General features: G+C 38.4%; 1 protein-coding gene across 1 annotated transcript in view; it reads left to right on the top strand.

Annotated features, from left to right (window-relative positions):
• The window catches only part of pclob (piccolo presynaptic cytomatrix protein b), a 131,107-nt gene that overhangs the window by 112,164 nt on the left and 4,492 nt on the right, over window positions 1–14,451 (top strand). Inside the window, exons 24-35 of the mRNA XM_077193650.1 lie at window positions 1,601–1,709; window positions 3,350–3,417; window positions 3,953–4,164; window positions 4,310–4,360; window positions 5,889–6,019; window positions 7,082–7,108; window positions 7,645–7,738; window positions 8,456–8,527; window positions 8,826–9,087; window positions 9,784–9,978; window positions 11,466–11,571; window positions 12,441–12,508. Coding sequence (XP_077049765.1) covers window positions 1,601–1,709; window positions 3,350–3,417; window positions 3,953–4,164; window positions 4,310–4,360; window positions 5,889–6,019; window positions 7,082–7,108; window positions 7,645–7,738; window positions 8,456–8,527; window positions 8,826–9,087; window positions 9,784–9,978; window positions 11,466–11,571; window positions 12,441–12,508 — 1,395 coding nt within the window. The remainder of the gene's footprint in view (window positions 1–1,600; window positions 1,710–3,349; window positions 3,418–3,952; window positions 4,165–4,309; window positions 4,361–5,888; window positions 6,020–7,081; window positions 7,109–7,644; window positions 7,739–8,455; window positions 8,528–8,825; window positions 9,088–9,783; window positions 9,979–11,465; window positions 11,572–12,440; window positions 12,509–14,451) is intronic.

The following is a 14,451-nucleotide window of genomic DNA, read 5'->3' as shown; positions in this document are numbered from 1 at the left end:
ACTAATACAGTTCTTCCAACTCAATCCTCCCTTTTCAAGATACTCAGTTGTCACACGATAAATTTCTTCTCCTGATGTTTTGTTTGGCAGCGGTTTGCAAAATAAAAAATTCTCTCTAATACGGTCCCCATCCACAAACCGAACATTTGCCAAGAGCTGAGCGTGCCCACTCACGTCCGTTGACTCATCAAGTTGTAAAGAAAAATGTCCACTTGTCTTGATTTTCCCCAAAACGACATCTTCAATGTCCACAGACATGTCATTGATTCGCCTCCCTATTGTACAATCTGACAGCGGGACCTTTGAAATTTCTTTTGCAGCTTGAGGCCCTAGCATTTTGTTCACTATTGCTGTACATGCTGGCATAATTACAGTTTCTGCAATAGTGTGAGGCGTCTTTGTTTTAGCTACTATTTCAGCTACAAGGTAGCTAGCTTCCATTGCCCTCTCCGAGACTTTAGCGGATTTAATCATCATTTGTTCTTGACGGCTTTGTTGACTTTTCATTCTAACAAAATATTCAGGATCCTTGTCAGCAAGTGATGGATGATTGGTGGTCAGGTGTCTTTTAAGTTTGCTCGGAACCATCCCTTGGTTTGACAGTTTCATCCCACATATTAGACACAAAGGGAGAGGGCATGTTGCATCCCCAGTACTGATGAAGCCAAATTTTAGGTAACTGTCGTTGTATGTTCTCTTTTTAGCCTTGTCTAACGTTACCTTTGCGACCTTTGGTGCCGACTCAGAGCTGGTGGTGGAAGTAGTAGGCTGAGGCTCCATTTCACAGTAAAAACTGTCCGGTTCTGGTGAGGCTTTTCTTTTTAAAAAAACGATCCATGATGCTGTTGCTTGTTTCTTGCTCTTTGTGAAATCAAATGTATTTTCGCGGTTAAATGATAAAATAATGTAGCCAAGGCACGTGCAGTTGGGGGGGGGGCTTTGGGTGCTCGAGCCCCTGCCCTATTTCAAAATTAATCAAAAGCGCCCTTCTCAAACATATATCAATGATAATATTGTGGTCAATAAAAAAAAAAAAATTTGCTTATAATTAACATGACAATGTGTACAAAACTAAAGTGGCCTAAATTCACGTTTATTTTTACGTTTCTTTCAGTCTGAGGTGTTGTTGCTATAACGCGTTGCTATGGGTTGCGTCACTTGCGTCAAGTTGTGTGTGTGTCTTGCTTCGGTCTTGTGAGACGGATTTTATGGTTAATTTTATATATATTTATCTAAAATGAATTTACAATTTTATTGATACGTTCATATGTTTAAAAAGAAGAACAATGTATTTATGTAAATTCAAATATATTTATATATGAAATGTCAGGGGTTTAAAAAAAAAATAATTTTAGCCTACGTAATTTTTTGGCGGCACCCCTGACACAGTCAGGGGGCAGCCCAGTGTGCCGCGGCACCCACTTTGAGAAAGGCTGCTTTAGGTGACTTTTATAAACAACATATCTTCTTAATACTTTCCATAAGAATCTTCTGACAAATAATGTTTACTTTTGGTCAAGACAGACTGAGTATCTGTTTTCACTATTCTAACATAATAAATGTATTTTACTCACTGTTCCTATTGGCTTGTGTTCCTCAGGAATGCAGGTTATGGAGTGGAATGGAATCTCTCTGCTGGGAAAGACATATGAAGAGGTGCAAAGCATTATGGGTCAGCAGTATGGAGAGGCAGAAATATGTGTGCGCATGTAAGTTACAATGATGTATTCAATGTTCAAGGCTCAGTCTAGTCCAGCACACTAACAAAAAGGTACATTGTAAATGCCACGTGTATATTAATTAATTCAAATAAATTAGACTTAGACTTCCTATATTGATCCCCAAGGAGAAACTATAGGGATAGTTCACCCCAAAGTTAAAATTCTGTCATAATTTACTCACCCTCAAGTTGTTCAAAACCTCTATAAGTTTATTTCTTTTGTTGAACACAAGATAAGATATTTTGAAGAATGTTGGTTACCAGGCAGTTGATGGTAGCCATTGACTTCCATAGTATTTTTTTTTTTTTCTACAATGGAAGTCAGTGGCTACCATCAACTGTCTGGTTACCAAAATTCTTAAAACTATAGTATCTTGTGTTCAACAGAAGAACGAAACTCACAAAGGTTTGGAACAGCTTTAGGGTAAGTAAATGACAAAAAAAATGTTTTTGGGTGAAGTGTACCTTTAAGGTGTTAGAGCAGCAAACAGAAAAAAACAAAAACACAAGACAAATTAGACAATACAATCAATCAATTAGAAAAAATCAAGTAACATTGTACACTCAACACCACCTCCAATTCACACTCAATACTCTTAAAATACATATTATAACCATTAGACAAATGCCACTCAAATGTCAAATCCTTAGTCCAAGCAAAATTCGATTGCAAGTATTTAATCAAATATACAGTTAAAATAAGTAATATTGTGCAATATTATTACAATTTAAAATAACACTTTTCAGTTTTAATAGATTTTAAAAAGTAATCTATTCCTATGATGGCAAAGCTGAATTGTCACCATCAATACTCCAGTCTTCTAGGCTAGAAATCTAGACGCACCCTAGCGGCAGCAAAAAATATTTTGCAGCAAAGTGTGGTCTAGCAACTCTCCGTTGGCATTCGAGCTGGAAAAACCAAACTCTGGTCAGGCCAATCACATCGTGTATAGAGTTGGTGGGCGGGCTTAACATAATGACAGCAGAGTTGTGACGGTTCCGCGTGATTTCCATAGGTGACCTGCTACTTGAAAAAAAAGAAGATGCTGCTGGCGAACAACGGTCTTTCGAATCGGCTTTGGCCGCGACTCTGGATGACTTGGAGTTCAGAGAACGTCACTTAAGTCATTCTTAAAAAAAGGAAGATGTGTTCGGAGTTTTGACGACCGGAGTCTTCACATGATACTTCAGAAATCGTTCTAAAATTTCTAAAATTTTGCTCAGGAATTCCTTATTATTATCAACATTAAAATAGGCCATTATGTAGGCTATTATATGGGCATACAAATACATATTATCATGTAGGCATGAATATGTTATATAAAATTACCATGGTTACCACCTGAGACCCTCACTGTGCCATGGTAGTGGAAATTACCATGGTTACCACCTGAGACCCTCACTGTATCATGGTAGTGCAGTGCTTTTTTTGTAAGGGCATAGAGTTTCACACAATTATTTATGTAAGACACTTGGAAGGTATTTCCAGTTTCAGGTTGTGCCATATTAATAATTGATGTTATGCTAATTTAACTATCAAATATTTTCTACGATGCAGTGACTGTGGTCTTTAAGCCAATACATTTGGTCTTTAATGCTAATACAGTTGTTAAATTGAATTCTTTTTAGGGACCTAAACATGCTCTCCAACACAGAGCACCCACAACAATTGGAGCTCCATACTCAGCAGAGAGCTGGTGAGTGTCTTTAACATGTAATTCTTCCCTACATACTTACATCTTGATGCCTTTAATAAGCTTTTCATACTAACCAAGCTTCCTTTAAGGTAAATGAGTCTACTCTGCAACCATCTTTGCCATGCATAGGCTCCAAAGTACTTGAATGGGGAACGACTAAATCGAAAACAAAAACCATGGCTAAGTTTAAGTTTCAATAACCGAGATTATTTCAGTGATTTCAAAATTCGGCTAAAAGAGACATTTTCAGATCCAGTTCTAGCTAATATGCATGCATGCCATGCATGAAAAAAGACAAGGCCTGGAAGTTATGACTTCCTTTCCTACATCTTTCCTTAGCACTTATTTTATCCCTGGGTTATGAGTCTTCTTGCACTCCTGGCCGTGGACAAGGTGTTTTTATCAATCAGTAGGTTGAAAAGGGTTTCTTGTGTGTGTGTGTGTGTGTGTGTGTGTGTGTGTGTGTGTGTGTGTGTGTGTGTGTGTGTGTGTGTGTGTGTGTGTGTGTGTGTGTGTGTGTGTGTGTGTGTTGTAGGTGAGCGTCAGCGCTCTCCAGGTGTAGACCCAAAGCAGCTGGCTGCAGAGTTGCAGAAGGTGTCCCAGCAGCAGGCTCCTGTCTCAGTGCTGTCTGCTCTGGAGAGAGCAGGACACTTGCACTCTGCTACCGGATCTGCCGCTTCCAGTGGTGTCCCTAGCCCTGGACAACCCGGGTCCCCTTCCGTCAACAAGAAGCGCCATGGTAGCAAGGTACTGTATATGGAAATGTGTGCAGGAAGGTGCATCTGCATGTGCCTCTTACTGTATATGAAAACATGTATCAAATGTTGTGTCTGCATAGGGAACTGCAAAATAATTTTATTAGGGATTTATTTTCCATTATTTTGTTTTTCAGTCAGCAGAGGTTCTGAAGCCACAACCGCATCCAATCACTGGTGAAATACAAGTGAGTCTGTGCAATTTCACAATGACCTATTTTGCATGTACTGTACAAGACTATTCCAAAGTTAATTTGAATGATATGGTTATGTTTTGACTGTGTTTCCATCATCTAAGCCAGTCATTATTCCCATTTCCAGATATTTGAATATGGCAGTCAACAGTTTTAATTAGTTAATTTGACAACGTTAACTGTGAGATGTAGAAATTCAGATTTTTGAGTAAACATAAATATTGTGCTATTCATGCTCTTGCCTGTTTCTGTTAAAGGTAGGGTAGGCAATGCTTTTCATAAACACTTTTTGTTATACTGGATGAATCTCTCTTCATATCCTGATAACAAGAAATAATAGAAGTGGTATAAATATTAAATACATGTACACACATCTTCTGTGGAAGTCTCAGTTCGATTGCATTGATAGCATTTCCTACCTCCCTGTATGCATTTGCATACCTCAGAGCACCCTGCATCACACGTCATCAGCATGTTTCATGAGGCTATGCAGAGTTTTAGACAAACAGCCACCTTTTACAGTCCCTCCTAAACCAAAACAGTGATCTTATGCCCACAACGACCTTACGGTAAGTGAAAGTGACACGTGATGGCCAAGAATACTTGGAATTTGACCTCTGCATTTAACCCAGGGGTGGGGAACATTGATCCTGGAGGGCCATTGTCCTGCAGAGTTTAGCTCCAACCCTAATTAAACACACCTAAAGCTAATCAAGGTCTTCAGGATTGCTAAAGTTACAGGCAGGTGAGTGTTTTTTTTCAGGGTTGGAGCTAAACTCTGCAAGACAATAACCATCCAGGATCAACGTTCCCCACCCCTGATTTGTCCCATCCAAGTAAGTGCACACACATTAGGAGCAGAGTAGTGAGTAGTGAACACACATACACTGCAAACGTGGATACACACACCCGGAGCAGCGGGCAGCCTTCAGTGGCACCCGGGAGCGATTGGGGGTTAGGTGCCTTGCTCAAGGACACCTCAGTCATATTCCTTCCGGTACTGGAATCAAACCAGAAACCTTTGGGTCACCAGTCCAACTCTGTTACCATTAGGCCATGACTGCCCCACAAACTATGACACGCAGTGAACATAATTACAAGATGGCAACCCGTGACGTTCTACGTTCTACGTAGAATTATGTGTTTCCATGACAATACTATCAGCGCCGCCATGAGTCTGCAGCAGTCAGATGGTACAAGTCAGAGCTCTAAGTTGTAACGTTCATTATTCAGACGCTCTGAAGGGCGGGTGGTATCTTATGCTTTCAAATATAGAGATTCTAAGATCTCAGAAAATGCCTATCCTACCTTTCAGTACATGAATTATTATTATTTATTTTATTTTTGCTTTGAAATATTATATTTAAGATGCATTTTATGTAGAAAATTGTGATCAGCCCCCGCAACTTTCTCCAGTATTGACTGCTTTATTGGATTTAAATTGCAGCATCCCAGTACTAATTTGATGAATTTGAATGGGCTGCCTGAAGTATTGTGTGTCATATAATTATCTTTTCCTCAGCTTCAAATCAACTATGACAGAAATATGGGCAACCTGATTGTTCATGTGCTGCAAGCAAGAAACCTCGCTCCTAGAGAAAACAATGGATACACAGACCCTTTCGTTAAGGTCTATCTCTTGCCAGGGAGAGGGTGAGTGTCCTTGTAGGTTGAAAAGGGTTTCTTTTGTGTTATAGCTGTGTGTGTGTGTGTGTGTGTGTGTGTGTGTGTGTGTGTGTGTGTGTGTGTGTGTGTGTGTGTGTGTGTGTGTGTGTGTGTGTGTGTGTGTGTGTGTGTAAGTGTGTGTGTGTGTGTGTAAGTGTGTGTGTGTGTGTAAGTGTGTAAGTGTGTGTGCGCGCGTATGTTTGTGTGGGCACAAGTGTTAAAGTTAAAGTAAGAGTGAAGAATGAAAGATTTATAGACTCTACAGTACCTGTATTTATTTTATGTTTGTCTATGTCTGCATATATAAATGTTGTAATTTTGATTAATTTATTGTCTGATTTTTCTTTTTTAAGTTACTTGAATCTTGAGTCACTTAATTTGATTCAATTCCCCTTTTTTGGGGTATAGCTCCTGTTGTTGTTTTTCTCCCGGTCTTTCAAAAATTCTCTTTGAAAATCACATTGTTTTTATAGTATAATGATGTATACAAATTATTCCATAATTATTGAAATGGAATGGAAGTGTATAAAGTGTTTCATAATCAATTGAAACACTGGATGGATAAAAAAAGTTACCTATAATAGTTTGCATATCCAGTGGGCTAAAAGGTCCCTTTCCTGGGTAGAAGTCCTTACCTCTTTAGTGCTAAAATTACTTATTGGAAGGCTAAAGTGGAAGAGATCTTCTTTGGAGAAGTCAATTTTTATTAGCTTAACCTTTCCTCTCTTAACATGCTACCTAGTAATCAAGCTCAGTGCCTCAGACTGCGGAGATAGCACAATCGATATGGCTCCCACCAGTATGGGGTGTGTAATGCTATATCTGCCATCTCCTAATGGCCATATCTGCAGTGTTTATGAGATTAGTTCCTATTACCTGCACAAATGATCTTTCTGTCTGATGCTAAAAGCTCGGCAGCCACGACTCCACCCAAGCCACGACTTTTTCTGGAGGGGTTTCTGTCTACCCTTTCCTTGGATTCTCTGACTGTTGTCTGTTTGTCTGTCTACTTTTACTTTGCATTCCATACAAATCTCCGGATTGGTTCAGACAAGTCATGGTTGTCCAGAACGCAAGGTAGCGTGGTGAATCTTTTTCTTTTCATTTTAATTTTTCATTGGTGCGTGGGTGTGTGTGTGTGTGTGTGTTTGGATTTCCTTTCTTTCATTATCTAGCTGTCATTCGTGTAGTGAAACCTACTGCGTCATCTGTGAAGTGTCTCAATCAGATCTACCTCAAAGCAACCTCTACCTCTGAAGTTTTTAATGTGAAGTCAATAAATTCTTGAAATGATTCCCTCAAAGCCAGTAAATGTGTGCAACTCAACCATTTATTAAATTCACATCAGCTCATTGTAAGAGTCTACCGCTACTGTATGCTTGCATAGATTGCCCATGTACTCATGTTGAAGTAGACATTTTTCCACATTTTACTCTGTGATCTGATAATGTCATCATCATTACTGGTGCCATGGACCGTAAATGCATCGGTGTTGACTCTTGTGATGTCCTCTCTTGATGAAACTCAACTATCCTCAAGTGTGGCTATCCATTGAATTGCACAATCTAAGTCTATTGCTCCTTGTATCCTCCCTCAACATGATGACCTCACAGTGCTGAGAACAAGAGAAGGACTAAATATATCCAGAAAACTCAGAACCCAGAGTGGAACCAGACTGTCATTTATAAAAACATCCTTCTGGAGCAGGTATGTACGACATTCATTTTTTAATATATATATATATATATATATATATATATAGTCCTTACCTCTTTAGTACTAAAATTACTTATTGGAAGGCTAAAGTGGAAGAGATCTTCTTTGGAGAAGTCAATTTTTATTAGCTTAACCTTTCCTCTCTTAACATGCTATGAATATATATTATTCATATATATAAATAATATATATGAGACCATAAATATTATTTATACCGTTTTTTTCTTCAGACATATTGTTTATAAGCATTTGCCAGTACTATCTCTTCTAATGAGATAATATCAGTAAAATGTTATCTATATGAAAAATTACAATCTAACTTCTGTGTTTTTATAAATGCTCTTTATTACTCTTTCACAGTCATTGTTCATGTGGAATTCATCTTCCATCTCTCTACATCCCTCTCTCTCTAGCTCTATGTAATGTTATATATAGTCCAAGGAATATGCACAGAATGTATTACCTGTAATTACTAGTCTAAGACACAAGGGAAGTTTGACATCACAGTCATATTTCCCATGTGTCACATTTTTTTTTCATCCAAACTTGGCATTCCATGCTTGAAAACACTGAAAGTTGACCCAGTTTTGCTGTCATTGCGATGCTGTTTACTGAGTCACAGATTTCATGTTGTGTTTGTTCCTTCAGAATTATGTCTTCAGCCTGCATCTGACTGAAAAATTGTGTTTGTGTGTGTGTTCGGCTTAGCTGAAGAAGAAAACTCTGGAGGTTACTGTGTGGGATTATGACAGATATTCCTCAAATGATTTCCTGGGAGAAGTGAGTGTTGATAGATGAGTGTCATTCCATGCACCAAAATACACTTATGGCAGAGATAAACATAATTTGTATTGCATCAGTCCCTTAGATGTGATTCAAAGTGTGCTAGCATTTTGTCTTCTCTTCCATGGGTTATTGTTATGAAATGTGTAATTCTTAAGTCATTTTAGCTTCTGTCAGTATCTATTTGCATTACAATCGACCAAAGAATAGTTTATAATTGACTAAAGGAAATAAATTTCTCTGAAGTCAGAAGAGTAAATATAATCTAACACATTGTGAAAACGTTTTTTTGTAGGTCCTCATTGATCTTTCAAATACGACTCAGCTGGATAACACGCCTCGCTGGCACCCCCTTAAGGAGCAAAGCGAGAGTATTCAACATGGAAGGACTCACCCTCCACAGGGGCCCGGCGGCTCTGGGGGACTCGGAGGTCAAGGAGGCCCTGGAGGGCCAGGAGGTTCTGAAGGTCAAGGAGGTCAACCGGGGAACCACCAGTCCCCTAAATCCTCTGTCATCAAAAGCCGAAGTCATGGCATTTTCCCTGATCCTGCTAAAGGTATGCATACTAAACAAAAATAAACACAGGGATCGCACAGGTGGTGCTTCTAGTTATATAATACCATTCAAAGTCAACAAGACTGTATTTGTTTGATCAAAATACAGTAAAAACAGTCATATTGTGAAATATTATCACAATTCAAAATAAATGTTTTCTATTTCAATAGATTTTAAAATATAATTTATTCCTGAGACTACAAAGCTGAATTTTCTGCAGCCATTGCTCCAGTCTTCAGAGTCACATGATCCTTCAGAAGTCAGTCTCTAATATGCTGATTTGCTGCTCAAGAAATGTATGTTTTTTGCTGAATAAAATTAGCAATAGGAAGCTGTCTGAAAGGGATGTCCAGGTACTAACCCAGATTTTATCCGAAAAACATAAAAGCACAGCTGTCCAACTCACTGCAGAATTAAATGTGAACCTCAACTCTGCAGTTTCCATCAAATCTATAATCAATATTCATAGCCAAACCTTTGGTCACTTGTGCCAATGCCAAATGTGGGTTTCATTGGTGCCAGCAGCACAAATCTTGGGTTAGTTATTAATTTATTTAAAAAAATAAAATTAAAATAACAAAACCTTGCTGACCCCAAACGTTTGCACAGCTGTGCATATTTGACAGGAGAAGGAAAGTTTAAGGCATATTTGGGATGTGTGCAAGATTAATCGAGGGCACGTACTGTATGTTCACAGACACACAGGTCCCTACAATAGAAAAGTCTCACAGTAGTCCCGGCAGCTCCAAATCTTCCTCTGAGGGTCACTTGCGCTCCCACGGCCCCTCACGCAGCCAGAGCAAAGGCAGCGTCACCCAAGCACACCTGGAAGAAGCCGGGAACGCCATCGCTGCAGCCGAGGCTGCGGTGCAACAGGCCCGACTCCAGCCAAGTAACCCTTACTACTTCACATGAGCTCACAGCCTATCCGTTCTCCGTCTTTCTTTCTTCCTTCCTCTCATTCTCGCACTCTTCCGCTATTTATTTTCCATTCCCTCTCGTCCTCACCTTTCTGACACATTTGTTTTATTTTTTTGTTTAGTTTAGTTTTCATCATTTTATGTTAATAAATCAAAGCCTGCAACTAAAATCACAAAATGAGAACTTAACTTAACAATTCATAGATAGACCATTTCTTATTGAATATTAAATTTGATTGTCCTAAAGTACTTTTTAAACCTCCCAGCATTTAAATTTAGATATTTGAGTGGCAAAACCGAAATTATCTCATCTAAAAAATCTTGATTTTTAATAAATAAATACTAAAAAACATTAAATAATTTAAACAACCAATGTCTGTCAAACTCCCATTTGTAAATCAAAAATCACAAACCTGCCTTTAGCTACAGTAAAACTTGGGTGAGTCGGCAATTCAAAAATGTATTCCCCATATAAAAGTAAATGCCAGACGTAATGCCAGGCTCAATCTTTCTTTGCAATTCTGTATTAGCAGAGGAGACATTTGTTGCATTATAAATCGATCCTTAGAGGTACAGCACATAGGCTGATTTTCACAACTAAAGTGCTTTTCTTTTCCGAATTTCCCTGCCGTAATGGAGATACTCAATGCTAAATTTGAATGAATATTGAAGACACTTCACGCTGACATCCAGAGCATGATGGACCCCTCTGTTACCTCATTTCCCCTTGCAAGTAAAATCCCAGGCCCTTACCCCAGATCAAACCCATATCTATGTCCGCATGATTGTGGTGTCTAAAAATCATGAGCTGGTTTCATGTGAGGGCGACTATGCAATCTGTGGATGAGTCCGTGTAGAGAGACAGCCCCATCTAAAGGCAGAACTGGCCCCATACTGATCATACAACATCTTCCAGCCAATGAGAGCAAAGTATCGAGTCAGATGACCATCATGGAAGGATCTCTGCTAGAGGAGGTGAGAGACACGTGACTCCTCCCTCTCTCTAAATATAAGAATAAAAATCAGCTCTAATCAGGTTTTAAAAGCAAACACAAAAATGTTTATATCTAAAGTCAAGAAAGCCATGAAATTTGCATACATTTCTGTTCTGTGGTTAAACCGATGTTTAAGTTATTTTAAATAGAGTGCATTACCTTTCATTTCACCGTGGTCTCATTTGTTTTTGTTCTTTTGCTTTTCTTTTCCGTTCATATGTGGAAAATGCATATCCATTGTTTTTGCATAAATTGTGTTTAATTTAATGTAAATAATGAGCCCCGTATTTATATGGCACATGTCTAATTTCAGCTTTCTCTCTTTTGTGTGTGTGTGTGTGTGTGTGTGTGTGTGTGTGTGTGTGTGTGTGTGTGTGTGTGTGTGTGTGTGTGTGTGTGTGTGTGTGTGTGTGTGTGTGTGTGTGTGTGTGTGTGTGTGTGTGTGTGCATGTGTATTTTTATAGATAAAACAAACCACAGAATGATTGATGGGGATGGATACACTCTGGACAGTGAAGATGGCATGGGCACTAACGCTTTGGACAGCGCCATATTTCAGGTCCCTCAGCTGTAAGTATGCCTATTCAATCCTGAAATTGCAATTAATCTATATCATATAGATTTCATGTATTTATTCAGTAAAGTGATAGGCCGATGTATTGGATATTTGGCTATTTAAAGATTATCTGCATTTGCTAGTGGAACAGAAATTCTAGTGTATATAGTGCAACTATTGCCACTTATATAGGTAATATATATGTCAAATGTATATGTTGGAGTTAATGCCATTGTTGAAGTTTAGTCTCTTATCCTCACCAAGGCTGCATTAGTTTTGAAAAATACAGTAAAAACAGTAATGTTGTGAAATACTATTACAATTTAAAATTACAGTTTTCTGTTTTAATATATTTTAAAATGTAATTTATTCCTGTGTTGGCAAAGCTGAATTTTCAGCATCATTACTCCAGTCTTCAGTGCCACATGTTCCTTCAGAAATCATGTGAAGAAATGGTGATTTGCTGTTCAAAGAAACATTTCTTATTATTATCAATGTTGAAAACTGTTTTCAACTGCTTTACATTTTTGTGAAAACCCTTTTTTTTTCTCAAGATTCTTTGATGAATAAAATTTGAAATATATATTTTGCAACATTATAAAAGTTTTTACTGTCAGTTTTGGTCAATGTAATGTCTTTGATATATAAATAAATGTAGAAATATAAATGTATTTCTAAAAATATTTCTAATTCATTTTATGTCAATTTCCTTTATTTCAATATTAAAAACATACAAATTCCAGGTTTAAATGAGATTTAAATGAGAAAATTTAAAAAAGTTTTTTAGACCCTAATATTTATATACTAATATAATATATAATTAAACAAAATTGCAGTACTCACATCTTCAATTTCTTTGCTCTATTATTATTCATTTCATCAGGAAAAACATTCCTAATGGGACAGATAAAAGCAGAGGAGTTGAATCTTTGAACCTGCCAGATTCAGAAGGTAACGATCTGTTTCGTATTCCAGATTCAGTTCACACACAATCTAATTCTAGTTGTTTCAATGCTCATAACAGTGTACCTTATGAGTACAAAATAAAATTGGTAAACTGTGAGTCATAATGAAGCTTTGTAGTATGTGATACAGGGTAGTCAGTCAGTACAGGTCGGGTTCACCTTTGAGGATGAATTAGTACTTGTCAGAAAGCTGTTTGGGAGACTTAGGCCTCGTTCACACTGCAGGGGCTTGATGCTCAATTCCGATTTTTTGTAAAAATCCGATTTTTTTGCAAGGCCATTCACATTTCCAATAAATGCGACCTTTTGTGATCTCCTGTGTGACCGTGAACGTGAAATGACCCAGAAGTGACCCGCATGCGCAGAAGAGTACTCAACGGTCAACTACGTCACTTGTTGTTTGCGGAAGTAGCTTAACATGGCCTGAATAGAGCTGTCCCCTTAAATATTACAACGTAATTAATTCAGAAACCTCGCTTCCCTTCCATTGACTGGTCTCAGCATCATCCGCCATAGTTGTTGTTTATCTTCTCATTCCCGCCTACTTCAACGCAGAAGTATGACGTTTGTCGCATATCAATGACGTACGGGTCGGATACATGTGACCTGGCCGTTCAGATTGAAGTCGCATTTCAAAAGATCGGATAGATATCGGATTTGGACCACATACCCAAGTGGCCTGGGTCGCATTTGAAAAGATCGGATCTGTGTCGTTCAGACTGTCATGAAAAGAAAAGATACAGGTCGCATAGGGGCAAAAAAAATCGGAATTGGGTCGTTTCAGCCTGCAGTGTGAACGTAGACTTAGAACCTGTTAAACAGAGGAAAACAGCAGTCATCGCCTTCTGTTCTGCTCTAGACGTGCCACTGCCACACATTGCTGAATAATTCATCACATCAGAGGGTGTGTTTTTGTTGCTGTCAAAAGAGACAGACGTCAGCACAACAAAACACGGACAAAGTTTCAAACGGCATTCTTGAACATTTTTGTTTATCTTTGTACAGAATAATGAACATTACACAAAACATTGTTTTGCATTTAGTTGCCACCAATATCTTGTTCTGATGTCTAGTATTTCATTATACTTCATGTTGTATAGTGTACAGTATATAACTATTGTTTTGACATACATACAGGGTTGGACAGTGAAACTGAAACACTGACCAATATAGTGTTGTGTTTCACGACCTGTATACTGTATGTGCTGCCTGGTGGCCGATCTTACATTCCATCAGTAAGAGCAAAAGATCAGCTGTACATAAAATATTGCAATCCACACAACATAATGGGAGACATATCAGAGTTCAAAAGAGGACACATTGTTGGTGTGCGTCTCAGTGGCTCATCTGTGACCAGGACAGAAAGTCTTTGTGGTGTATCGAGAGCTATGGTATCCAAGGTAATGTCGGCATACCACCACTTAGGATGAACCACATCCAACAGGAGTAACTGTCAATGCAAGAGGAAGCTCTCTGAAAGGGATGTTCAGGTATTAACCCGGATTGCATCCAAAAAACATAAAAGCACAGCTGCAAAATTAAATGTGCACCTCAACTCTCCAGTTTCCGTCAAAACTGTTAGTCGTAAGCTCCACAGGGTCAATATTCATGGTCAATATTCAAATCCAAAACTTTGATTACTCATGCCAATGCCAAATGTGGGTTTCATTGGTGCCAGCAGCGTAATTCTTGGGTTTTGGATCATTTTAAAAATCTTGTTGAAAAATACTTAAAAAATGTAGTTCTCTGATGAGTCCATCTTCCCTGTCTTTCTCACATCTGTGGGAGTTATGGTGTGTAGAAGCCCCAAAGAGGTTTAACACCCAGACTGTTGCTGCCCAGAGTGAAGCACAGGATGGATCAGTGATAGTTTGGGATGCAATATCATTACCCCACTACTTGTGCTATATGGGCAGGTCACTGTCAAGG

This window comes from Siphateles boraxobius, unplaced genomic scaffold (genome assembly GCF_051911475.1).
Source record: "Siphateles boraxobius isolate OS27281-9 unplaced genomic scaffold, OSU_SipBor_1 31, whole genome shotgun sequence".
Lineage (NCBI taxonomy): Eukaryota > Metazoa > Chordata > Actinopteri > Cypriniformes > Leuciscidae > Siphateles > Siphateles boraxobius.
The sequence above is the reverse complement of the archived record's forward strand: the minus strand, read 5'-3'. Positions and strand labels throughout refer to the sequence as shown.